At 36.6% G+C, this 26308-nt stretch overlaps 3 protein-coding genes across 4 annotated transcripts in view; 2 read left to right on the top strand and 1 right to left on the bottom strand.

The window, feature by feature from the left end:
- Nucleotides 1-5881, top strand: part of LOC139976974 (small ribosomal subunit protein eS25-like) — a 71151-nt gene extending 65270 nt beyond the window's left edge. Inside the window, exons 1-4 of one of the 2 annotated variants that reach the window (XM_071985903.1) lie at nt 73-131; nt 2559-2639; nt 4434-4617; nt 5640-5881. In XM_071985903.1, the coding sequence (XP_071842004.1) occupies nt 129-131; nt 2559-2639; nt 4434-4617; nt 5640-5722 (351 nt within the window). In that variant the 5' untranslated portion in view covers nt 73-128 and the 3' untranslated portion in view covers nt 5723-5881. Of the gene's footprint in view, nt 1-72; nt 132-2558; nt 2640-4433; nt 4618-5639 lie in introns of those variants that run through there. The other variant, XM_071985905.1, reaches the window with a different exon arrangement.
- A 6863-nt stretch (nt 5882-12744) lies between these two features.
- LOC139977330 (solute carrier family 35 member G1-like) lies at nt 12745-17907 on the bottom strand. The gene is made up of 2 exons (XM_071986614.1): nt 17618-17907; nt 12745-16617 (listed from the first exon to the last, which is right to left on the bottom strand). The coding sequence occupies exons 1-2, from the start codon at nt 17657-17659 to the stop codon at nt 15553-15555; spliced, it is 1107 nt and encodes a 368-aa protein (XP_071842715.1). The 5' UTR covers nt 17660-17907; the 3' UTR covers nt 12745-15552.
- A 3869-nt stretch (nt 17908-21776) lies between these two features.
- LOC139977644 (solute carrier family 35 member G1-like) lies at nt 21777-26308 on the top strand. Its single transcript, XM_071987107.1, has 2 exons — nt 21777-21933; nt 24163-26308. Exons 1-2 carry the CDS (start codon nt 21778-21780, stop codon nt 25225-25227), a joined length of 1221 nt encoding a protein of 406 aa, XP_071843208.1. The 5' UTR covers nt 21777; the 3' UTR covers nt 25228-26308.

Below are 26308 nucleotides of genomic sequence, written 5' to 3'. Positions count from 1 at the left end.
ATTTATTTTATTTTTTGTTATTAATGAACTATAAATAAGATGTAGATAATGTTGACAAAATAGTTAAGTAAAATTATAATTTCAATTGAACGAGCCTTTTCTCTCTGAACATCGTCTGTGGCACAACTATGGTAAAGTGGGAGTCCATTTTGGGGGCTTATTTAACCTTTTTGAGGGAATAATGTTCATACTTCTTATCATTTATCATAAATAAAACAATAACATTTTGTGTAGGTATGATTAGAAGTTGTCCATATGTAGCATTTGGTGCAAATTATACCAATGTAAAGCAGGTTCGGTACGATCGCAGACTAAATGCCCTAGCATTGCCACTACAGTAAGAGTACCGTAGGCTACCGACAGTACTGCAATGCACGTGTTATTCTTCATTCCCTAACAAAAGTAACATTGGCTTGTTACAAGCCTAATGTTACAATGATCTAAGTTCTAACAAGTTTTATGCCAATCCGTGTACACCTTTAAGTGAAAGTTGTACCAGTATATTTCCATCTACACAGTGATTGCAATATTTTGAAATTGGAGTACATGTAATAAATACAAAGAATAAAAGGAATTGTTTAAACTAAACATTTGTCAGTTTTAAAGTTGAAGTAGGCCTAGCTATCTGCTGATTACCCTGCAACTGTAATTCATTGATAAAGCTATTTGTCCTCTGGCCGAAGCCCTCAGTGATGGGCTACTCTGCAATTATGCCAGAAATATTTAAAAGGCCATGGGCATGAAAGTTAAGATTTTTGCCCACCGGCCTGCATGCTCCAAAAGCTGTCACTGAAAATGTTCATTATTTTCATGGAAAAGGCACTCCATTAGACAAATTTAAGTTCCAAAACAACTCAATCACAAAACAACAGTCAAAGGCTTTAGGGCCCATAACACATTTATCATAATGTAGCCTTATGGTAAAAACTGATCTGCGTCAGTGTTACAGGATGTCTCCTCCCAAGTACCAAGTGTAATCTGTCAAGAGTTGCCTTTATCAGTAGCAGTTTATACATAGGCCTACATATTGCCGGTAAATTGCAATGGAATATTGGAAGAAGCTTAGTAGCTGCAAAATAATAATGAAAAATTAAGAGAAAGCCTCATGCCATTTCAGAGTTGTTTGGATGCAAGTTCAGTATTAAACTAAGTTTGGTAAGGGGGCATCAAACACAAATGGTAGCCTAGGGTACAAAAGAATAGATGATGTGATTGTGTAGTCCACTGAGCCTATATGTTCATTATATACTGTTCACTGCATATACAGAGACTTTTGCATGATAAGAAAAGTCTAGAATTTCAAAATCTATCTACTTGCTTAAAAAAAAAGAATCTACAGGCTAAAAATTCCCACTTGCATTGTGGTTGAGATACAGTAATACAAAAGCAACATAAATTTTGCAATGGCCGAAAACTGGCAATGGTAAAAGACACTGGCATTTAGCCAGAACATAGCCTACTCAAGCTCCTTTATAATATGGATGTACAGTTTGGGTGGTGATAGAGCAAGTTTTGATCAATTTAATATGTTGAATATATGTACAGTTCTGAAAATGACCAAATATACTGAGACTCTGTTCTCGTGTAGAGATGCAGTAGGGTTTGGAACTGATGTTGATCAATTATTTAGTATTGAAAGTATGTAAAGAGATTTCTTCATTTATGGTCAGGAAGACCTTAGCTCCATGACGGTTAACCTACTGACTATTTCATTTGTACCAACATATGCAACTGGCTACCCTAGACTGTGGTTACGCTTTTATGTCTGTTTCTTGTTTTCCATTTTTAGCTACATGTGCATCATTTACTGTAGTTTGGGCAATCAATGTCAAATTACTTTTGCACAGAACTGTTAAGTAGGACCTGCTTGTAATTGTGGGCTTGATAATACTACTCTGTCGTGTAACATTAGGAAATAGGCTACATTGATAGTCTGACAAGTTAGTAGTCAGCCTATCATTTTCAGTAAAGGAAGGGAGTGAATGAGCCATTCGCCAAAATGTCTAGCGTAATGCATAGTATACGCTTGCCAGCCGCCAAACGCTAATTGGCTTTGGCGATCGTATGTGTCGAGACCTGGTGATAACATTACCATCATTTTTATTTGTTTTATGTACTAATAAATGTTTGATAATAATTTTGTGACCAAGTAGGAAGTTCTGACTTTACATAATAGGTCAATATTATCTTAGACATGCTCAAACCTCAGACTTTGCAATGCAAGAGTGTCAACCTACCAAAATGAAATAAAGAATAAAGTAGTTCTGAATTCCAGCAGCCAATTTGTTTTCCTTTGAATGTGTTCTTCCTCACATAGCCACATATGCAAAATTACTCTTACTGTTGAACTGTAAGCACTGAAATTAGTCACTGTACTCTACTCAACCATTTTAAGTTACTCTGTTTACTGTACATTCTATTGAGCTGGACCATTTTGCAGCTAGGTAATTCTGTTTCCTGCTAGTGCAGTCAGTGTAAAGTTTGCCTGTCATTGCAAGTTTCTTTCAGCTTCTGTTAAAAAACTTCACTCCTACCTCTCTCTCTCTTGTGCCATGCAGCCTCCTAAGCAAACATCAAAGACGCCTGTCAAGAAGGCTACCTCGGCCAAATCTGGCAGTGGTGGGAAAGCCAAGAAGAAGGTAAGTGGCATTGTTCACTCTAAACCATTAAAACTGCAGTTGTAATCTGTTACAATCTTGCAGTGCAATAATCAACCAGATACAGCAAGATATGTCATTAAACTCCAGCATTAATTGCCATCAGGAAAGATGAAGCAATTAAGTCTTAACTTTTATGGTTTGTAAAGGATAACTATAACTAGTATTGTGGTACATTGTGCTGTTTCAGAAGCTCTCTATCAAATGATTCTCAAATCATGGACCGTTACAGACAAAACTAATTAATAACTTGCTAATTAGGAGCAACCATGTCGTTGAAAACACATATATGTTAGCGTGCGAAGTGCCATTTACTCTCTGAGAAACACATAAATATATCATCAGCATACAGGGTTCATGTTTCACTTTGAAAATCATGTAAAGTGAAGGGATATGCACATCACTAACGAGAAAATTTGAGCAAATTCTACCCGTTGTTAAATAAGCTTAAAGGGTTCCATTAACAAAAAGATATACACACTCCAGTGACAGTGTCAAACAATCTTGGTGTTTTCTAATATTTTCTAGTATTAGGAATAATACCTGCTAGTGGAAGAAATATTACAAAATAAGTGAAATATTACTGAAAAATTCAGAAATATGAGCAATAGCAGAGGGGTAGGGTAGGAAAGACTAGTTTCGTTAGTTTGCTGTTACATGTTTGCATCATCTACCACACTGAATGTTGTGGTAATTGTGAATTTTCCGCTGTGCTTAATGGTGAGCAAACTAGATCGGTATTTTGGAAGCCACCAGAGCTTGTGACACAAGTCTGTAAATGTAATGCCAGTGTTAGTTGATCATGCAGCTCTCCAGCATGTAAACAGAGGGTCCTGTCATATCTGTCCTAATCTATACTGTTTACAGATCTCTGAAACAAAGTAAGGCAATCACGTGTCGCTCACAAGCATGAGAATACGCCTGATGAACTAGCAATACTGACGCACTGGATAATTGACTTGTTCAAGGTTTTCCTTGTGTAGTTTTACAGAGTGAAAAGACATGTTTCAGAAAAGACAATTGAAGATGCTTAAAACAATTACCTTGACTTGTCTCTTCTTCAATAATTATGAAGAAGTTGTCTACTACCAGTGATCAACTCATGATACCATTTTGATCTGCAGTCATAGACTGCAGTTTCTCAAGATAGGACTTATATGACAGTACCGTCTAATTTTTGGCTTGGTTGGAGAACCCACCTTAAACTTGGAGACACTGTGGAATCTGAGAGGTACATAATGTGGTATACATATGCATGAGCATACATATGTATGACCATGTTTGCGATCTCATCAGTGGTTGTCAGTTATCTATCTGAGAAATTGCACTTGTCAAAATAGGCAACTTGCTGGCACAAAGTTGAGAGCCTTCTAAAGTGTTACACAAAATGTTAACACTAAGTAAATTCCATAATCCAGTTGAAGCTGGTGTTCCTTTTTCTATGGCATTTGATGGTATCAGTTCACAAGCAAAAGATGGCCCTTGTATCAGTCATGCAGTGGTCCATATTAACACAATTCAGTTTTATGTGTCTTTATTACAAACTGGATACCGTTAGAACCTGCTTGAACTTGATTGTGTCATTTGTGGTTTCAATAGTAAATATTTTTGCTAATTGAACTGCAAAATATGCAGGATTATTTCCTGAAGATTCCCTGACTAATTTCCTAATTTATTCAAATATTTTGTAAGTAACTAATCCTTCCTGTCTACATAGGTTATCCTATCACTCTCTAGTCCAATTTTTTACTCTTTTCTTTCCCCTCTCCCGAGTAGAAGTGGTCCAAGGGAAAAGTCCGGGACAAACTGAACAACTTGGTCCTGTTCGATAAAGCAACCTACGACAAGCTTTACAAGGAGGTTCCTAGCTACAAACTCATCACTCCATCAGTCGTCTCTGAACGTTTGAAGGTCCGAGGCTCGCTCGCCCGTGCCGCTCTAATTGAACTGGAACAGAAAGGTGAGCATTAAATGAAAATCTTGACAGTTCCATCAGGAATTAAAAATGTGCAGTTTTGTGGTATACACTGTGACACATTTATTCCAGGAAGTGGATGACAGTAGGTAGTATGTGATGCAATCCAGAAGCATTGTTGTGGACAATTTCAGTTTAAGCAACGTGCTAAGCAACATGCTACAAATGTCAGTGCTTAAAAGATCTACTTGCTAAACGCAACATATCTCTAGTGGCAGAAATATGCAAATGCCTTTTCCTTTTCTAGCGGCAAAATCTACTGGCATTTAGCCACTCGCTACAATATGTCAGTGTATAAAAAATAATAACTCACTAAGATCAATTTCAATTGGTTTAACCTGAATTAATACCAAAGCAATCTGTATCTGCTGGCAGGAAAATGAAATTGGTCATGTTTGCTAAGTTATTGCAACTGGCAAAATTTGCTGGCATTTGACCACTTGCTTGAATATGCCATGGCATGAAAAATGTACTCTCTAAGATCAAAGTCCCTCTTGAATTAATAAAAAAGCAACGCGTGTCAGTTGGCAGTAAAAAGCAAGCACCTATTCTTTCCTACTGGCAAATGGAAAACTACCCTGGCACTCAGCAGCCAGTGAAATAGTCAGAATTTCAAGGCCTGACTCCAGAAATTTGTGACTTTGCCTGGAAACAATTGATACTTTTGGAGTGCTAATGTCTGGATTAGCTCGGTTGACCTTTGCCTTGGTAAACATAAGAAAAAATACAAACCTCAGTAGTTGAGAGAATCTCCCAACTGTTCTCCTTGCTGCTATCTCTCCAAATATTTACACCATGATGAAGAGAATGTTACTGCTCGTGAGTCAAAGTGCTGTAGTTTGATTCAATGACTATGCTTATTAGTAATGATGGCTATTCTAGTTTGCTGTATGTAGCATTATAACACTTTGTATATGTTGCTACCTGTAGGCATACATATCAGAACAAGAACCATTTTAAACACAAACTTAAAGTTGTAACTAGGGTTTCCATTTATCTCGTTTCAGGTCTGATAAAGCTGATCACCAAACATCATGCCCAGGTCATCTATACCAGGAACCCAAAAGGTGGTGATGCGCCTCCCGAATAGAGGAATCATTTATCAGATACCTTGAGATCGAATGGGCTGATCCTGTGATGATATGTATTGATGATATGTGTTGATGATATGTATTGATGATATGTATTGATCATTCTACTGTTCTGTGATCATTCAGAAATGTAAATTAAACCAAGTTGTGACACTTTAGTCATTGATATGCCCATTGTCTCTTCTTTCTTCTCGTCTACCTGTTTTCTTCCGTGAATCAACATGCTAGTTCAGCAGTCAGGTTTCTAGACCAGCAGGTGTATTGGTACAAGTAGAATTCTGCTTGGTATGTTAACAAGTAAGAGGCTGTGAGCACTGTAGTGTCCATCCTGGGTGCAACTCAACTATATACATAGACATTAGTACTGTAAAACCAACTGCTTGCTTGAGAATCATACTGTATTCTGCTCTTGTATAGATGAAAACTTTGTGAAGAATCTTCTGCCAACGTATGATAACACTGCATTCAAATTAGGAGAATTTGCATGTAAATGTAAAGTATACCAAATTTGTGATGGCGCTACATCACTACTCAACAAGCACAAATCACAAGATTCTATGTCAAATTCATTAGCATATATATAAATCTGGACCATGTCAATTAGTGGGTGCAAAAAACCTACCAAAGATGGAGGGTCATGTGACGTGCTCCCTTGTAGCACTCGACTCTTATAGTACTCTATGAATGTATATTCCACTACAACCTACATTATGATCTCAAAACTATGACATTCCTTGTGACACTATGCGAACATTAGAATCTAGCAAAGTGGTACATTTTACCAATGTTTACCGCAATTTTCAATTCCAAAATTGTTATTTTGAGTATTTTCTTTTCATCAATTGAACTGCAGCTGGAATGCACTCATCTTATCAGGACTGTACACAAATGTACATGGACATGAGAAACAGACGACAGGTTTTGCTGGTCCTTAGCAACAGCAGGCTCATTGCCGTTTTTGATTCCTTCCCCGAAAGCTCAAGGAATCTATGCGATGGTGTGTGTATGTGACACCCTTGGCTCGTAAACACGATAACTCAACAATGGCAAGTTTGATTGAAGTCATACTTGGTACATAGATGCACCATACTGAGTAGAAGAACCCTATTGATTTTGGTGCTCATTTCATGAATAATAATGAGGTCATGGGGTCAAACACGAAAATCTCCAAATGCTAATAACTCCGCAACCGAAAGTCAGAATTTATTCATACTTGGTATTAATGTGTTGGTAGAAGGTGGGTACATGGTAACATATGTTCAAGTTGATGTTATGCATATTTATTAGGGGGCGGGGCTCAATTTTATTTTTACTAAAATAGCTTGTAAACACGGTCACTGAACAACGACAAGTTGGATTGAAGTCATACTTGCTACATATATGCGCCATAGTGAGTAGAAGAGCCCTATTGATTGTGGTGCTCATCTCATGAATATAAATGCGGTCACAGGGTCAAATGTAAACATTTTCAGAATTTAATCATACTTTGTGTGAAGGTGTTGGTAGATAGTGGGTACATGATACTGTATGTTCAATGTGATATTATGCACATTAGGGGGCAGGGCTTGAGTTAAATTTTGCTAAAAATAGCTTGTAAACATGGTAAGTTAACATACTTAGTAGGTAGGCCCACAGTCAGTGAAAAAACCTTTCTGATCAATTCAATCAACAATGACAATAGCTTGGGATTATAATCTCAATTGGCAAGGAATCACAATAAGCCCACTGACTTTCTGGTTGCACGTAACATCATATGAGTGCCCCCCCCCCCATATGTAATCTGTAAGACTGACAGTAGATATTTGAATAGTAGCCAGGATCCATACAGATCAAGCTTTTTGTAAGGCTTAAAGTAAATCTCAACATCGTTATCATCCAAACTCAAGCAATTATTATCAACTTTATCCTAAATGTAATGGCGTTCTGTTGTCTACTGACCGACGCTCATATCTTCAAACTGACAAAGGGTTAAATAATATATTTGTAACATCAGGCAGCCCGTCACCTCCATGGTTGGTAGTATTCCTACTGTGGAGTTGAGAGTCAAGGGCGGCGGAAGCACTTTTAATCTAGGGGGGGGGGCACCGACGTCGAAGGGCACTTTGCAGAAATTCGATTGGACTGTTGCAGCCTGATATTTAGTACCCTTTATAATTTTTATTGTATTATTTTATTTGCGTATACACGTCACTCCATCAACGCCCCCCCCCCCTCAGTGGCGGAGCTAGGGGTAATGGTCATGGGGGCGAGAATGGTCTGTAGGCCGGGGGCGCTTTCGACACTATCTAAGCGGAGCGCCACCACAGGTTGGCGCGGAGCGTACAGAAATTTTTTGAGTAAAGATACTCCCTAGATCGCCGGAAATGACCCTTTCCGGGCCTTGCTAATTTGCAGGTAAACTAAGAATAAATAGGTGTCATCGCCATTTTTTCAGAAAATTACAAGAACAAAATCGACAAATGTCAATAGGTATTAGAGAGCGCAATAAAATAGTCAATAATCGCGAATAAGTAAAAAGTGGTTAAAAGCTGAAAAGGGCGCCAGCAGTTATTTTGAGTCCGTCTGACCGTATGGACGCTCCGCCACTGCCCCACCCCCCCCCCCCTGCCCTTCAGGAAAAATGCATACTAGCACTGCAATATCCAATGTGCAAATTGGAAACAAGGAACAAGTTTTCTTTCGAGACAAAATGAGGTGAAATCATTATAAAGTCCAAGTCCATACATACGCGATCGATACATGCATGAAAGCAAATGAAAAATGTCAAAATACGAAAGGATGGGGTAGGTTATGGGATATTAAAACTAAACTTATTATTCATAGTAGGCTATAAATGGCTTCTGCTTATTACAAAGTCACAATGTAATATGTATTTTTGGAAATGTATTAGGATTTTTTTTGACAACTTGAATATGCATAATGGCACTCACCAGAATGCTAAAAGCCTTGTGGTAGTAAACATTTGAGTTTGACCCACAGAAATTCATTATTACTTCTAAATTAGGATTAGATCTCTTACTGAAATATCGCTGACCTAATAAGGTGATCAAGAGTACAATTTTTTATGTAGAAAAAGGGCACAGTTTTATCCTGAGGAAAAGTGCCCCCTGTGCCCCCCCCCCGGTTCCGCCCTTGCACACCACCAAAGCTGCCTACATGCCAGGAGGTCGTTGGTACTTATACTTGTGGATTTGCAGTTTTCTTTTCAGCATTTTGAAAATGATAACATGACCATATAATTTAATATGATCTGGAACTTTCATCATGTACTCATTATTGGCTGGTGTCATCAATCTCTTTGGTCAAACTGCACTTTATTTTGCATTGAAAGTAGAGTCCGCAACCATCGTGACAGTTATGTTAACTATAGAAATCGTCTTTTCGTTTATATTTCAATTCTTAATACTTCAAATATCTGCTGTTTGGACTTCTTATGTTGGCGCTACATTGGTCATAGTTGCGTGTATTGGAATTACTTTAAAGAACAGACCACCGACGCAGACCACTGAGTGTGGTTGTGATCTTGAAAACTGACAGGGAAGGTGTCGAGGACACATCAAGCCTTCCATTTTGTTTAGCAACTGTTGAGACTGCTTGTTATGTTAGATAGTAGTCCCTGTTTTACCGAAATATTTTCCAACAAAACATTTTGATGTCGTAATTTCAAATGGAAGGAAAAATGGCATGCAAATCATAAATATTATTGATGAGAAGTTAGCATTAATTAACCAAGTAGAATGATTGACGATATTGCACTTAGTATATGAAGCTCTTTGAGAAGTACAGTATATGCACAGAATAGTGTTCCTATCAGGAAATGGTATCAATGGATGGTTTTAAGATTAAAATCATACATTCTATTTCATATTTAATTTAGTTGTTATGCCATTTTCGAAAGAGTAACTTGTCGTTTCAAGAAATTACCAGTTACAGGTACATACAGGTTACCATTCTTTTGGAAACTTCACTTGTATTACAAATTTACAAATTAAAAATAAAAATATCCTTGTTTATTCGGCCACAAGGAACAAACAGTTACATCGTAATGATGATCGTATACATAGATAGGAGGTCAGTTCAGTTGATTATTTACAAAATTTGTTAATCATGCATACTACAAAACGAGAGATTATTCAAACACAAATTGGTCTATCATGAAAGTCGAGATCATGATATTAAGAAGAATAGAATTATCCACAGACTTTATTGTTAGGTCAACAGTGAGGAGTATCGTACGTTGTTCAAAATAATAAACAAGTATGGAGTGAATGTATTAATTACGATAACCAAACAGATGTAATATGATAAATGGATGTTCTGAACTGAACTTAAAAACACTCGAGTATTAATAAGAACTATATTCACTTCTTTGTCGCGAAACATCTACGCAGTGAAAAATGTCACTTTCTGGATTACCGGTATTTAAAAATTGTCTTTATGCCGCAAGGATGAACTGATCTCATTCCGGTACAATATTTAAAAGCTGAAGTAATCTGAAATATACTTTTCTTTACCATATTTATATTTGTCATACTTTTTGGAATCATTTACATTTACTGTCCATGTGGTAGTATCTGCTTCTGTATTGAAATGCATAGCTTAAACAATTAATTACTCAAGCCGACAAGCTTGGAAATTTTACCCTTTGAAATTTGTATGTGAAAAATATACTAATATGAAACATATCTGGTTGTTGGCGAAACAATCGAACTCATTAAAATGATTTTCTGGTTACTGAAGGAGTTTTTCTGCATCTTTGGGTCAGAACCACAACCTCATAGCATCAATATTATTTCCCACCAGAATATCCTTTTAATTGATCGACTATTATCCATCGTAGGAGGAAAAAACTATGAGCCTTTTAATTTAAATTTGTATCCTGATTTTAGTCATAATCGGTTTGTGAATATTGCTAACCAAACGTAATTTAAAAAAAAAAAAAAAAAAAAAAGTCGAATTTATTAGACATGGTCTAGCGGTTGGAGTTTCAGCCCCACATGCGTTAGGTTCTTGGTTCTAATCCGCAACAAGAAGCATATTATCTTAACCTATTCGCAATTGCTGGCTTGCCGTGTCGGTGAGCCGTGGTTTCGTATTTCTGATTGAGAATTGGGGACAGGTTTGTTTCTGTTTATATTCAATTGCGTCGAAACGGCTTCGTTCACAATAGCTTATCTTCAGTGATGATGCGCGGGGCTATTTCACCTCTCTCAGTATTTGATAAGAGGTCAGATGCTGGGGAAACACTTGTCCGTCGGACGGGCATGTCCAGTGACAGTCCAGGGAGTAGGAATGTATGTTACAATATCACACATGCATCGTTACTCTCTGAACACTTATTACAATAAGGATTGATATAAGCTGATGTTGACCTACGATCATCGCATTGATTTGGTTTGAAATTAACTTCTGTTGGCTTCCTAACCCTATCGAAATACTAAATTAAGCTATTATTGCAGTGACTATAATGGTGCTTACTTGTTAATGATGGTAACCTACATATATCTCAGGTATTGCCAAAATCTAAAATTGATAAATCGAATGTTTTTACTGGTAGGTTTTTGGTTTCCATGATAATTGTAAACTTTGTATTCATGATGGCGTATGTGGAGGTCAAAGGTCGTTGGGTCACCAGGGGTCAAACTGTGAAAACCTTGTAAACACGATATCTCAAGAAGGGAAGCTTGAGCAGACCTCATATTTAGTATGTTCAAGTACCACATTGAGTACAAGAAGCCTGTTGTTTTCAGTGGAGATCAAAGCTCGTTTGGGGTCATCATATATCAAATAGTGTAAACCTTTAAACATGATATCTCAATATTGGAAGTTTGGGCACTTCACATACTTCGTATGAAGTGTGGAACACGGAGTTAAAAATGCTTATATTGATTTTGGTTGAGGCCAAAGGTCATTTGAAGTCAACAAACGCCAAATATTCACTATACTCCCCATCTTACCTGTCTCTCTACACTAACGCACCTTCCTAAACAATATCGCAAGGGAAGTTTGGACAGATCGGAAATCTAGTATGTAATTGTAACACATTGAGTACAAGAATCATATAATGTCATGGGCGGAGGTCAATGGTAGTTTGAAATCACCAGGGGTCAAATTGAGAAAACCATGTTTTAAACCATATTTCAGCAAGAACAAATGTCATATTTAGTATGTTGATGAATCACATTTAGTACAAGAAGCCTGTTGTTGAGGTCAATGGTCATTTCAGGACATCCTGTGTCATTGTGAATTTATTGTTTGTCACATTACACTGCTTTCACTGTATACTATGATCAAGTATGTTGTTCACCCTCACTATACATTACTTCAGATTCATGAAGGAAACTGCTCGTTACATCGTCGAAACCAGAATGCATGTTTGTATTCTTGTTTTATATATATATTTTATTACCTCTCTAAATTCAGCGAGGTAACCGGGAATTTGCAAGGGGGGGGGGGGGGGAGGAGCACATTTTGCGATTGATATGATTGATATGATTTTAATTCTCACTATTGATGGATTTATACTTGTGTGTGTTTTTAATTAAGATCATTATAAAGATTGTTAGAATTGTTTACTAAGATTATTAATTTCAATTAGCGTCAATTCTATTATTACATCATTGTAGATGCTACTATTAACTTTTCTTTTTCTATTCTTAAGTTTTTCTTTCTTTTTTCTTTTTGGGGAGTCTCCTACTTTGTTAAGCCTTACAGGCTTTATAGGAGACTTCCCGTCACACTGTAAAATGTGATGAAACAAATAAATATACAAATACAAATATACAAATATGTAGGAGGGTTGTAAGGGGAGGGAGTGTCTCCCTTCCCTTAGAGAAATTTTTGAACAATTGAAGGTTCTTAGATGCGATTTGGTGCAATGTTTTGCCAGTTTCATCATTATAATATGATATTATATTATCAGCAGATTTTGCTTCCTGTTTGAATTCTTTTACATGTTCTTTTACATATTATATCAAAAAGACAAACAGAGTCTTCTTTTACAATTTTTCCAGTAGGATGATTCTTTTTTATTGTCCAATGTCTGGACTTTAATACATTTGACAAGCTTAACTGGTGGACAATATAAACTTTCATATTTTGTAGCAGAATTACACATCTTTATTATCAGATTATACGGTTTCTAATGTTTAGAGAGAAGTAAAAATGCATCAATTCATTACGCATGATTATGCGTCCTGCATTGCATTGCATAACATAGACCTAGTGCCCTTCATGTAGATTTACAGGGCATACATTAAAAGGGAATGGCACTCGTAGAATGTTACAGTTTCAAATAAATCTGGAAATGTTTAAAACAATGCAGAGCCATACTATATGTTTAGGCTAATTACGTGAGCTTGTGAGTGACACTCCAGTCCAAATGAATGATTCTCGTTCAAATATTCCGCCCCAGTGGATGTAACACACTACCTTTTAAATTAGTTTATAACAATTATTAAATCGAATTTAAAAATATTTTATTTTTGAACTTTGATCAGAGCTATAGGCGATACTATATATAAAATTGCCTGACTAAGGAAGACTAATGTCTGAATGTTACTATCTGGACAATTAGAAGCAATCCCTGTTTACAAAGTACTTAGAAGTTGATAATTTGCTGAGAGAAAAAAAAACAACAAAAAAAACAGTGTAATAATTATTATAGGAAGCGCGTATCACATACGATTGCAAGCTTAGCATGCATGTTCTTCGTGCAACAACTTATTACGAATCATAGAAAGGATGAGAACGAACGTCGTCGTTATGCATACGGTTCGTGACTCTCCATCGAGTTCGGTTATGGTAGGCTATATGCATTTCATTACGCAGTGGCCAGCTGTAGGCATGTAATATGCTATAGGCTAAATTTAGCTAATTCCTTCTGCCAACCAAGTAGCTGAATCAGTAGGCCTGAATGTTACTATACGATTATAATCGAGTTAACGGAGCTAACGAGTATTCAACATCAAAAGAGCACTGACAAAATATCACGCAGTAAAAAACATCAGTTTTTAACATGTTTTCGACACTAAAAGGGGGAGTAGTTGCTCCCACTGCTCCCCCCCCCCCCTGGCTACGTCCCTGCCTCAACATAAATACGTTATTTTACATAATGGACGTCATTTATGGTAGAAGTTATCAAACTGTGGATCTGATGTCTCTCACTCGGAGTACCTTGAGACAGTATATTTTTCATTTCACTATACATCCCATACTATCAAAACACATCCACCGCTACTGCTCCGTAGATTATGTTGAGATAAATTTGTACAGCCCTTCAAAAATCAATAGATAAGACTTGAAAAACCTCCGTAAATCTTAAACTACCATCAAGTCCGGTAGATTAAACGCATTCTATATAGCTAGTATCATTCCCTATTATCATATGTCAGGGTTCTATGGTTATATGTGCAAGTTTACACTTGATGTTTATTCGTCTTCGTCGTCTATCTAGTTTGGTTCTAAATATATCTTTCAAGCAAAATCAATAGATATAAAATTTGCTCTCCAAAGCTACTAAACTCTCCATTTTGCTAAATTTATCAACATCTATGAAAGAACACTTTACATCGCCGTAGGGAAATTGGCAACTATATAATATTTAAAATGAACAGAATGAATGATTCGGACATTCCTGTTGACATTGTAAATGAACTAACTAAGTGAGACTGATGTGTATTTCAGAGTATTTGAAAGGCCCCATCCATTCATCCATCCATCCATCCATCCACCAATTCATCCATGATCCATCCATCCATTTTCTCCTCTTAGTTTTTTTTTTTAAAGTTTGATGTGGATGGAGCATAGTGGAAGTGATCTATTATTAAGGTGGCACTTCATTCCAGGATAAGAGGTCAAAGGTCATGAGATCAAAATTAGTGACTGAAATATGAAAAAAAAGTTGTTCTTGAAATAGATCTTTTGTTAAATCGTCTTAAATATAATTTTGGTTTTGAAAAAAGTTTTTGAGAATCAGCAGTTCAAGGTCATTTGAAGTTATTAGTTGTAAAAGGGAAGAAGTATGCAAACCTGCATCTCTTCTAGAGGCTCGCTCAGATTCTTCTACAATCGTGGTTTGAACCATTCAGTTTGTTCAGGGGTAAAATAAACAGTATACAGAAAAGCAAGTTTGAGCATATTACAATCAAAACATGATTTTTGTTGCCGTATATGGGAATTTCTATCTATTAATCTCTTGAATTAACTGCAAATATTTTTGTCACCTGTTGAGTCCATGCTGGAGTTTATTAAAGTCACTCTGTATAGTCAGTGCGGAGGGGGTAATTCACAAACATTTGATTGGTTGGACCAAAACATTGTTTTGAAATCTATCAGAACCCATAAACATTACTCTTACTTGCCATAGGGAAAAAAAATGGTGAGTTCATTGATATAGCGGGAGAACATTAATTAAGTCAGTAAAGGATGTGATCAATACCATTTCATCGTCTGAAAATGATAATGTTCAATTTGAGTACTGTAGAAGCATCTACGACTTTCCGTGGCTTCTAAACGTAATAAGCTACGGTTTGTTTATATCTTGGTTTAAGACCGCACTTGGAAATCCTGTACTATAACTGGACGTAACAGTTATTTTGTTTAATTATTGTTATTTATCATTTATATCGTACTCATTCTTTCTAGGAAGGTGTGTTCACCTCCTTTGTTATATAATTAGTTCAAGACATTGTCCTTGCATTCAATCTTGCACTCCACCATTACTATGACGTTACAAGCAATTTCGAATTTCAATTAAAAAAAAACTACGCTAAATTAGGACTAATTGGAAAAGCAGGGTTAATATATTACTTAGTGATGATATGTGCACTTAAATTGATATCCCAATACACGCAGTTATTATCAAAAATGCTCCGACGTAAGAAGTCCATGTAGCAGCGACTTGTAGAAAAATGAACTGCATCAGGAATGTGTACACAATCTCCTGAGTTAATATAATTGTCACAAAGGTTACTTTTTCTACTTTCAGGGCAAGATAAAGAGCACATTGGCCAACAAAATACAAAGAACTACACAAAATTGCCAACAAAGCCTCTTCGAATGTTGGCTGTCTCCATTTTCCACTTGCGATTACTGCGACAGCACTTACACTAACAGCAACAATAGAATTGAAGAATAGTGTAAATAAACTATGTATTCCTAGCTGTGACTGTTTTCGAACAAACGTAAACTGTAAACTAATGGAACATGCTGCAACCAAAGCAAATCCTACCCCGATCAATGTGTTCTCGTTGTCAGAGGTGTCCATTTGATCGTTTCCAAAGACAAAAGACGGACGAGAAACAAATACGACACCGAGAAGTGCTAGAAACGCAAAACAGAATTCCAGTAGTCTTAGTGGTTCCTTCAAGAAAAGCCAGCTAGAAAACCCTGCAAGCATCACCGACGTATACAAGATTGAAACTGTGTTTCCGGCATCAATGAAACTCACAGAATAGACGAAACAAAATGTGTTTGAGATCAGCATAACTCCACTAAGGGATAACCAGATATAATCAGTAAAACTTGTGGGAAGAGAAACTCGTTGTTGCAAGACGAAAAATAACGAGCCAATCATCGTAACGATTAAAGATATTGGGATTACTTGAAGTGGATCAAGTGTTTGCACAAGTACTTTGACAATAATACTGGTCGAGGCATACATAAAGGACGCTAAGATGGCGAGAAGCAAACCATAACGATCCTTTACTAGATTAAAAAACTTCCAACATGTTGCTTTGAAATTGAAAGCTTTGCAATTGCCGTTATTTGTTGATCCACTATTAGCTAGCTCGGTGTTTTGTTTCTCCGTTGAGTCCAACTTGATCGTTTCTGATTTATATTCTTCTTCAGACTGTATTAATGGCGACGATGGATCATTCTCCTCATTCCGGGGCTTTTCGAAGAAATACATGAAAAGAGAATAAAATTTTAAAAAAAAACATAAAACCCCAAATGTATCAAACTATCAAAAATTGAACAACATATTGACGACCGTCATATCATTCAGCCATAATTACACCAACACGGTATCAGCCTAAACTGTTATGTTTGGAAATTAATGTGAAACTGCGACTAAATATATGTAGGATATATGTATACGTGTTGTTGTTGGGTGTGCGCACGCCTGTGTGAATGGAAGGCAGTTACTAATTTCAAAATTTGAAGATTGCAACAACAAAAAACATTTGTTATTGATCAGTTGACTTTATATTGCGAAGCAGGTGTTGGTTAAATTTATGAATGATGTAAGCATCAAGCAGATCGTTACATTTATTTTGCATTTCATTCGTAAGAAACATATCATCGAATCGCTGAATGTTCCGTAAGAAAGTTCCGTGCCGAAAACGCTGGGAAACAATTTCTTCCTGTCCGAAAGGCTAGGTATAAAATTGACCTCAGTCAATGGCAATCTTCCACGTAGAATAAGCTACATATTTTTCAGACAATAAATTAATACTGTTGATAATTTTATATGTGAGACCAACAGACTTTCTTGAGATATTACTATACTTGTGACAGGAATGCAGGAAACCTTTCAAATGAGATAAGTTTTTTTGCTTTGCTGCTGATAATAAATTTCGATTCTGAACATAACTGCATCATGTTCGTCAATGTGCTTCATCCGAGCGATATTAAGAGTTTAATTAAAATAAAACACCTGTTTCACCTTATACTAATTTTTATTAATTTTGCTTCAGAAGCAAAGTCAATCATGTTTTGATCCTACAAGAGAGAAAACAAATGTTCTGACTCCAGCAGTGAACTCATAAATATTGATGGCTCTTCAATTATAAATGCATTGGAAGGATCAATTGGTTCTTCACTAATTTTATTGAATAATTCACATTGACCCAGTTTTCAAATTGACATATGCCTTAACATTTGACACTTACCAAAGATCCACTAAGGCGACGAAACAATCTCGTCAGATCCATTTCTATTTTTTTCCAGCGATATCACTTCAATAACTGATCTGTTCTGTTTTGTTATCTGTTATGTGTTCCAATAAAGGCAGGTAAAACGATTGAATCAAGCATCCCCATATAATGGTGATATAAACGTGACACTGCAGCTTCCACAATACTTGTGTAAGAGTTATCTTTGGTTCTTTAGACGTTTCGTTGTGTTGTTACCATTCACTTTATCAAAGCATGCCTTTCCTTTTGTAGCGAAATATTTAAGATATCTGCATTCCTTCCTAGTGGTCTAGTTGTGATAAGCTAAGCTGTTCGCTATGTGTATGTAAATGAGTTTATGTAACAGCTGAATAGTATACATGTGTAAGATGATAATAGCGCCCAAGTTGTCTAGTTGTGCTTAACTAAGTTCGTTGTTTCATGTGTAAGTCAGTTATGTTTAAAATGGATAACAAAGGCAGGGATCAAAGACAATTTACATTATTCAGTAACCTCAAAACTCTCTTTAATATTCGATTTTTAAGTTAACCGCTTCCTATTTGACTGAATACGCTTACTTTGAAAAGTGGCTCCTATATCTAAGGCCTCTAGTCACTACAATATATAGTAAGCCGCCATACGCTGGAAATTCCACCTTGATTTCCTATACCTGCATAAATCTAATTCTAAGATTGTGTGTGGGTTTTCCGGCGTTTTGGCTATAAGATCAGTGTTGTATTTGTTTCTTTTCTAAAGGTTGGGCGAAATGACCAGGCTGGTTGGGCGAAATGACCAGGCTGGTTGGGCGAAATGGTAAGGTTGGGCGAAATGGCAGTTGGGCGAAATGGTTGTTGGGCGAAGTGACCAGCTTCCATAATTACACTGGTATTCAGCCTCCATTGTCACGTTTGCGGGCAACCAGTGCAAACGGTTATTTCGAAACGTGATACAACATCAAAGTCACGAAATACTGGGCTACCGACATGAATTTGGAGAATGGGCGGGGGAGGGGTGGGGGGATGTACACAAATTAAGTTAACAAACTGGAAGGTTAATATATAATTTGTTTTCATCAAAGCTTTCATATGAATATTATACAAAAATTATGGTAATAATTAAAAGGCAGACAGGATTCTCGCCAGCCCGTTTTAACGGTGCGTCCGGTTTGAATTTGATTTCTACCCCCGTCCGATTTGAAAGCTGACGGCCTACGTACAGATATCCGATACATTGTACCCTGTACGTACGTAGCATCGCGTACGCGCTGTATACACAACAGACCACAGTGCAAGTGACAGCTGCTCTAACACATCAAATGTTTGTCGGACGATGTTCTTGTTTTCTGAATACTGAAAGATCTCAGAATGTTTGCAGCTGACTATCAGCCAATCAAATCATCAATAAATTTGTTAAATACAGAATTCATGAAACGCATGCTTCACTTAGCTATATGATAGACATTATTCAAATCAAAGCGTGATAGCCTGGATATCGTTGGGGTTTGCATGATATGTGATCGTGGATTTTTTTGCCACTGATATTAACAGACAAATATTGATCTTACTTTGTTGATTAGTAGTATTTTGTTATATTCACAGGTATGTTTATGGGTTATGCATGTGTTAAGGGAAAATTATGGTAAAATGCAGAATTCCTATATGTAACGGAAAACACGGATTCTGTTTTGTCGACTGTGTCCTTATATTCGTGTATATTTTGGATTTATTTTAACCAGTTTATAGCGCCCGAATGTATGGAACGCCAAAACCGTCAAACATGCAGAAACAAATTATGTAAACCTAAGTCATATAATGACCAAGAACATTTTACTTATCATGCGATCCTAACACTGCCACATAATGACCGCCAATACCGACAATTTTCACAAGTTCTTATGTGGGGATCTCGCAAGTCGCCACATAAGGTCTAACGCAGATCGTTAGTCCTTATGTGGCGATTCGAGTATCCACATCAAGACTAAGCAGTTCGTTAGTCCTTATGTGACGATTCGAGTATCCACAATAAGGACCAATGAACCGCGTTAGTCCTTATGTGGCGATATGAGAGTATCCACATAATGACCAACGAGCTGCGTTAGTCCTTATGTGGCGATATGAGAGTATCCACATAATTCGGACCAACGAACTGTGTTAGTCCTTATGTGGCGATACGCGAGTCTCCACATAATGACCAACGAACTGTGTTAGTCCTTATGTGGCGATACGCGAGTCTCCACACAAGGACCAACGAATATTATCGCTTTTGGCGCGTAGAAATAAATTAGTTGATCACCTCATGCGGTGGGGCTATTCAAGAAAACGTGTTGGTTTTGGCGCGTAGCTATACAAACGTTGTATACGCTCTAATATAGGGAAAGCAGTACGTTGTATATGCTCTACTGGCGCGGCGCTGTAGCAATTCCGGCCTAGCGCAGCACTTCGTAACGTACGTACGAACTATGACAATGGTTATCAGACCAGTTGTAACACGCGCCTAACCTTTTCATTATTTTTCTATTATTTTCCCCCTTCTGTACAGCACTGGTTATTAATGTTGTTAACTTGGTGGAATAACACCGGATTGAAACTTAGTTTGTGATTCTTTGGGCTGGACAATGTTTCGATTCAATGCTCTTGGAAAAACAAGGACCATAAGTTGTATATAATGTATTTTCATTTATCCACAAAATAATACATGAAAATATGGCAAATGAACGGACAATATCTAATATTTCAATGACCTAATGCATTTTGATCTCTGTAAGCAGATAGCATGAAGAACGAAAACTTTTTACAAATTTCAAAATGTGATTTGATCCTTTACAACACATCCACCAATTTAGATCACTATTTTGAATATGTGGCCTGCAAAATGTTTTTAGCGGCTACATTTTTCAATATTTTCCCAGTATTATCTGTAATACTATGGCCATTTGAGATACATACAACATAGAAAATGTACTTCAATATTATTCAGATCAGTATAGCAGTCTCATCTTAGGTTGAATACGTTGCTCGACAGATGAAGTGCCTGCAGATACTCTGGAAATCTCAGAGACAACACTGAAAACACTGTGACAAGGTTGCATATTCAGAACTTGTGTCTTGTCGGGATGTGCCGATGTCAATCTTAATGTGGGTCTACTCTTCTGATCATAGGCATAAGCGACCTATTTTACAAATTGTGGCGGGGTTGGGTCTGAGCTTTGTTCCACTTAACCTTAGTAATGAACTGCTGAAAATTGCCTAAAATTCTTCCTCAATTTACCACTTTATGGGGGCAGTCCCACCTCCTACGTCTATGCATAGCCACATTTCTATTCAAAATTAATAATTAATGCCATCTTGGACAGGACAAGAAAAATATACAAGAAATATACAAGACATGTACATATATATGTATATGTACGTATATATGTGTACAAGTCTATATGTATATACAGGTATATATACATATATATATATATATGTATATATATATATATATATTCATATATATATATATATATATATATATACACAAATATACATACCTATATAGGTCTTTATACATAATTGTACGTCCAGAGGCCCGAAACCGGTATAGAAGGTCGTAGTTCCACTGTAGGCATTTGTCACCTGTATCGAACAATGCTTGTTCTGTTTTGATGACATATTGTGTCTTACCCAATAGAGATGTGACATGATGCTAACCAACCCGAAATAATTTGTGATGCCTAAAGCCGGATCTCGAAAGAGACGGTTATGATTCTGTAAACACTACAAAGCCTCCATAGATAGCTGTCTTTCGTAATTATTCCCAACACTTAGTTATCATGGCATTATCTATAAACACATTTTCGCATTGTGTTTTGGAGTGACTTTGGATGTTTTTCTTTTTAAGCTTGGGTATTAATTGATTAACTAGGTGGGATTGACAACAACATATTATGGGTAGGTATAACAATGAAATTAATTTAATACCAGTAGCCTCTTTCTGTAACATACTTTATAGGTGAGCTCAAAGTCATTCATATTTCATATGTTTGTTTTTTGTGTATATGCGGGTGTGTGTGTGTGTGTGTATGTTTGTATGTATACATTCTGTGACGTCCCTGCATAAAATATGTCTAAGATGCCATCTAAGTGTTATTTAAAGTATGCATCGGACCTACACAAATGTACCTGCATATACAGCTAGCTATATGTAAGTATGATTCTTTAACGTTGCTACAAAAGTGCTCATTGAATCCAGTTTATATAGAGAACATCAAGAGAACATTTGAATTGGATCTAAAGAGAATGTTGCGTCTATTTAATCTTATTGGATCTGTGGTAAGTCCTATAATATATTATACATCATTTTAAGGCTAGAAATTGAATTTTGGTTGCCCACTGAGATTAGTCAGTCACCCCGTTTTCTTGTGCTACAAGCAATATAAATTAGCAAAGCACTTTGCATGTGTTCCATCTATAGCAAAAGGTGTTGTACAGAGTAACTGTCAAGAATATTAAAATATACCTGTACCCCTTTTGGGTAACATTTCACAAACATAAAAAAAAAATTGGCTCTAGGACTTAAACCCGAGAGATGAGTTGTATCCATTGTTCTTGTAATGATACGTGTATATACAGTGCATAGCAAACAACCGGAGGCAAATTAATTATGGGTGATGTCGTTCCTTAGTTCTTATGTGTATACCACGACTTTAAGATTACCGCAGCCTACCCTTTCATCTCCTTCTTGATCCGATTATTTGCCATTCCTATACAATATAAACTGCATCATAAGAAATATTACCCAGTAAAGCAAAATACACACTTGCTTGGCCGTGTAGAATTTGAAGTTGTCTATAACCTTTCCTTTACAACGGTGTAGGTTTTTTTTTTTTTTAATCTGCCCCAATTTCAAATCATCAGTGCATGAGAAAATGTTTGTAGGGAGCAAAGCCTGACAGAAAGTATTTTCTTAGTTAGACTTATATTTGTTGGTCTTTACTACGGCTCGACCGCATCCATCGAAACCTCCAAAGAACAACTGAAGACGTGCAAATATGTCCGGAATCGAAATAGATATCAGCAAACTTAAGGAAGTTGTCAAATAATACTAAAGAACTGATGTCTCTATCTAGAACATGTATGGAATTCCTCATCGAAATAATATCTTAAAGGAAGGAAGCAAAGATATAATTGTTTTCAAGCAGGGGCGGGATTTCAGTTGTGAAAGTGGGGGGGGGGGGGGCAAACCTGCCAGCAAGTCTATCTAAGCGGAGCGCCACCATCGGTTGGCGCGGAGCGTACAGGAAATTGTGTGGCTTAACGGCTACAATATATATATATAGTAGAAAAATAGTAAAGTTTGCTAGTGCTAAAGATAAAGAAAACTAACACGACGTTTCGGGTTTTTACCCGAAACGTCGTGTTAGTTTTCTTTATCTTTAGCACTAGCAAACTTTACTATTTTTCTACTAGAATTCTCAGTGCTACGCAGAACATTGCCTATATATATATATACATATATATATATATATATATATATATATATATATATATATATATATATATATATATATATATATAAATATATATATATATATATATATATATATTATATATTCATTTATATATTTATATATATTTATATTATCTAGATATATAAATATAGGCAAACTGCTTTATGTTCTCATACATCAACGTCCATAGCCTAGTTGGTTAGGGTGTCCGCGTATAGAGCGGGAGGCCCGGGTTCGAATCCCGGTGGAGGCTGTAAGTTTTTTCACTGTTCTTGATTTTCCAACTCATTACGATTTTTAAGAAGTATAGCTTTTATGAGTTGATTAAGTGCGTGTTGGATTCAACAGAATAAAACAGTGAACTGAAAAGAACGTCGGTGCCTTCCAATCATAAGGTCCCGGTTCGAGTCACTACAAGATTTAATGTATGTCGTCCAGTTACAGAGTTGTTGACAATTCATAATGAAATGTTTAATGAAATGATTCTTTAAATGTTACATATGAATATGAGAGACTGACTTCGGTCAGCTTGCGTCTTTGATAAGCCAATGAGGCTTCTTCGCGAGTTCCTGCTTGCAGGAGGATCTAGAATACATACAAATACATACATACATACATACATACATACATACATACATACATACATACATACATACATACATACATACATACATACATACATACATACATACATACATACATACATACATACATACATACTTACACACATACATACTTACACACATACATACATACATACATACATACATACATACATACATACATACATACATACATACACGCATACATACATACACACACACATACATACATACATACACGCATACATACATACATACATACATACATACATACATACAGTGGTGCAAGTTGCTACGTGCGAACAAATCGATGAATTAGACCTGTAAAGTATTGGTATTAATTATAGTTGGATGAAATATACTATCTTCGAAATGTTGTTCGATTCTTTATATTTTGGTGCACTTGGTTGTTATATATTTTTTCTCCTTTCATTTATTTCTTCGACAAGCCCCGGAATGAGGAGAATGATCCATTGTCGCCATTATTACAGTCTGAAGAAGAATATAAATCAGAAACGACCAAGTCGGACTCAACGGAGAAACAAAATACCGAGCTAGCTAATAGTGGATCAACAAAAGAAAGCAATTGCAAAGTTTGTAATTTCAAAACAGCATGTTGGAAATGTTGGAATTTTTTAAAGGATCGTTATGGTTTGCTTCTAGCCATCTTATCGGCGTTTACATTTGCTACTATGAGTATTATTGTCAAAGTACTTGTGCAAACACTTGATCCACTTCAAGTAATCCCAATATCTTTAATCGTTACGACGATTGGCTCACTATGTTTTGTCTGGCAACAACGAGTTTCTCTTCCCACAAGTTGTACTGATTATATCTGGTTATTCCTTAGTGGAGTTACGCTGACCTCAAACACCTTTTGTACCGTCTATTCTTTGAGTTTCATTGATGCCGGAAACGCAGTTACAATCTTGTATACGTCGGTGATGCTTGCAGGGTTTTCTAGTTGGCTTATCTTGAAGGAACCACTGAGACTACGGGAATTCTGCTTTGCGTTTTTAGCACTTCTCGGTGTCGTATTTGTTTCTCACCCGTCTTTTGTCTTTGGAAAAGATCAAATGGACACCTCTGACAAAGAGAATACATTGATCGGGGTAGGATTTAGTTTAGGTGGGGCGTTTTCCATTAGTTTACAATATACGTTTGTTCGAAAACAGTCACAGCTAGGAATACATAGTCTTTTTTCACTATTCTTCAATTCTACTGTTGCTGTTATTATAGGTGCTGTAGCAGTCATCGCAAGCGGAAAATGGATAGAGCCAACATTCGTAGAGGCTTCGTTGGCAATGTTGTGTAGTTGTGTGTACTTTGTTGGTCAATGTGCTCTTTATCTTGCCCTAAAAGTAGAAAAAGTAACCTTAGTTACAATTACCTTAACAATAGACATTGTCTTCACATTCCTGATGCAGTATTTACTTTTACATATCGCTTCTACATGGACCTCTTATGTCGGAGCATTGTTGATAATAACTGCCTGTATTGGGATATCAATTTAAAGGAGACACTTGCATATCCAACCATTGTCATTGATCTGCACGATGGAGACGATATTGGTGAACAATATTGATAATAACTGCGTGTATTGGGATATCAATTTAAAGGAGACACTTGCATATCCAACCATTGTCATTGATCTGCACGATGGAGATGATATTGGTGAACAACTTCCCTAACTACCGCTGTTAAAATATTATTCCATTTGGGAGATATCACAAATGTCACGTTCCCTCTCGCACAAGACCGAAGACTTGAGGAAATCTAATTGTGACATAATCGAGCCACTTGTGTTCAATTTATGTTTTTCTTAATTTATGTACATGTTTAGGTTTTGTTATAATAACACTTTCCAGTCATATGTATATTTCTGCTACTGTATTGATAAGCCTATATTTACACGAGCGGAAATTGATTACTGGTGTGCTGGAGCAAAACCGTTGAAACTGTTACATCGTTCAAGACTGTTACTGACAACAGTATAAGCTTTACTTCTAGTTAATGTTAGTTACCGATTTTCCAGCTGGGAAGGTAGCCTACGGTGGTGGTGGGTTTGGTGGTGATGGGCGTGGATGGGGTCGGGATTCACGATGCATGCATGGCTAAACACTCCATATCCCCCAATGTAGTATGTGGCCACTGACCTTTGACTGAGCACGACGATCGGAAACTCCTGTCATTAAATACACAAAGAGAACACAGTTACTACTGTAAATCTTAAAGTTTTGTACCATAGTAAAAACTGGATCGTACTGTAAAACGTAGCATGTGCGATGAGGATTACATTAAGAACTGAGGATATGTGTAATTCTAACAATTCCAGTTGTTGGGATTTGTTGAAATTACAAATATCCGCAATTCTTACTGTAAACCTAATAGCACATGCTACAGATTTATCAGATTTGTCAGCAAAATCCAGTATTTACTCTGGTACAAAACTTTGAGATTTAATGTAGTCACGGTAATCTCTGTGTGAATCGGCTGTAAATACAGTGACATACTGATTAAAATACATAATTTCTGTTACGTTCAGTTTACAGACTTTTGACAATAAAAGTTTACAGTACGTCGAACTGTACGAGT

The sequence above is a fragment of the Apostichopus japonicus genome, chromosome 12 (genome assembly GCF_037975245.1).
Source record: "Apostichopus japonicus isolate 1M-3 chromosome 12, ASM3797524v1, whole genome shotgun sequence".
NCBI classification, from domain to species: Eukaryota; Metazoa; Echinodermata; class Holothuroidea; order Aspidochirotida; family Stichopodidae; genus Apostichopus; species Apostichopus japonicus.
Note: the sequence above shows the minus strand (reverse complement) of the source record. Positions and strands in the feature narration are given on the sequence as shown.

Coding starts and splice junctions, on each gene's coding strand:
- LOC139977330 (XM_071986614.1), bottom strand. CDS start 17,659: ATGGATCTGACGAGATTGTTTCGTCGCCTTAGTGGATCTTTG. Junction 16,618..17,617: donor GTCGCCTTAGTGGATCTTTG/GTAAGTGTCAAA, acceptor TTCTTCGAAAAG/CCCCGGAATGAGGAGAATGA.
- LOC139977644 (XM_071987107.1), top strand. CDS start 21,778: ATGTACCTGCATATACAGCTAGCTATATGTAAGTATGATTCTTTAACG. Junction 21,934..24,162: donor TTAATCTTATTGGATCTGTG/GTAAGTCCTATA, acceptor TTCTTCGACAAG/CCCCGGAATGAGGAGAATGA.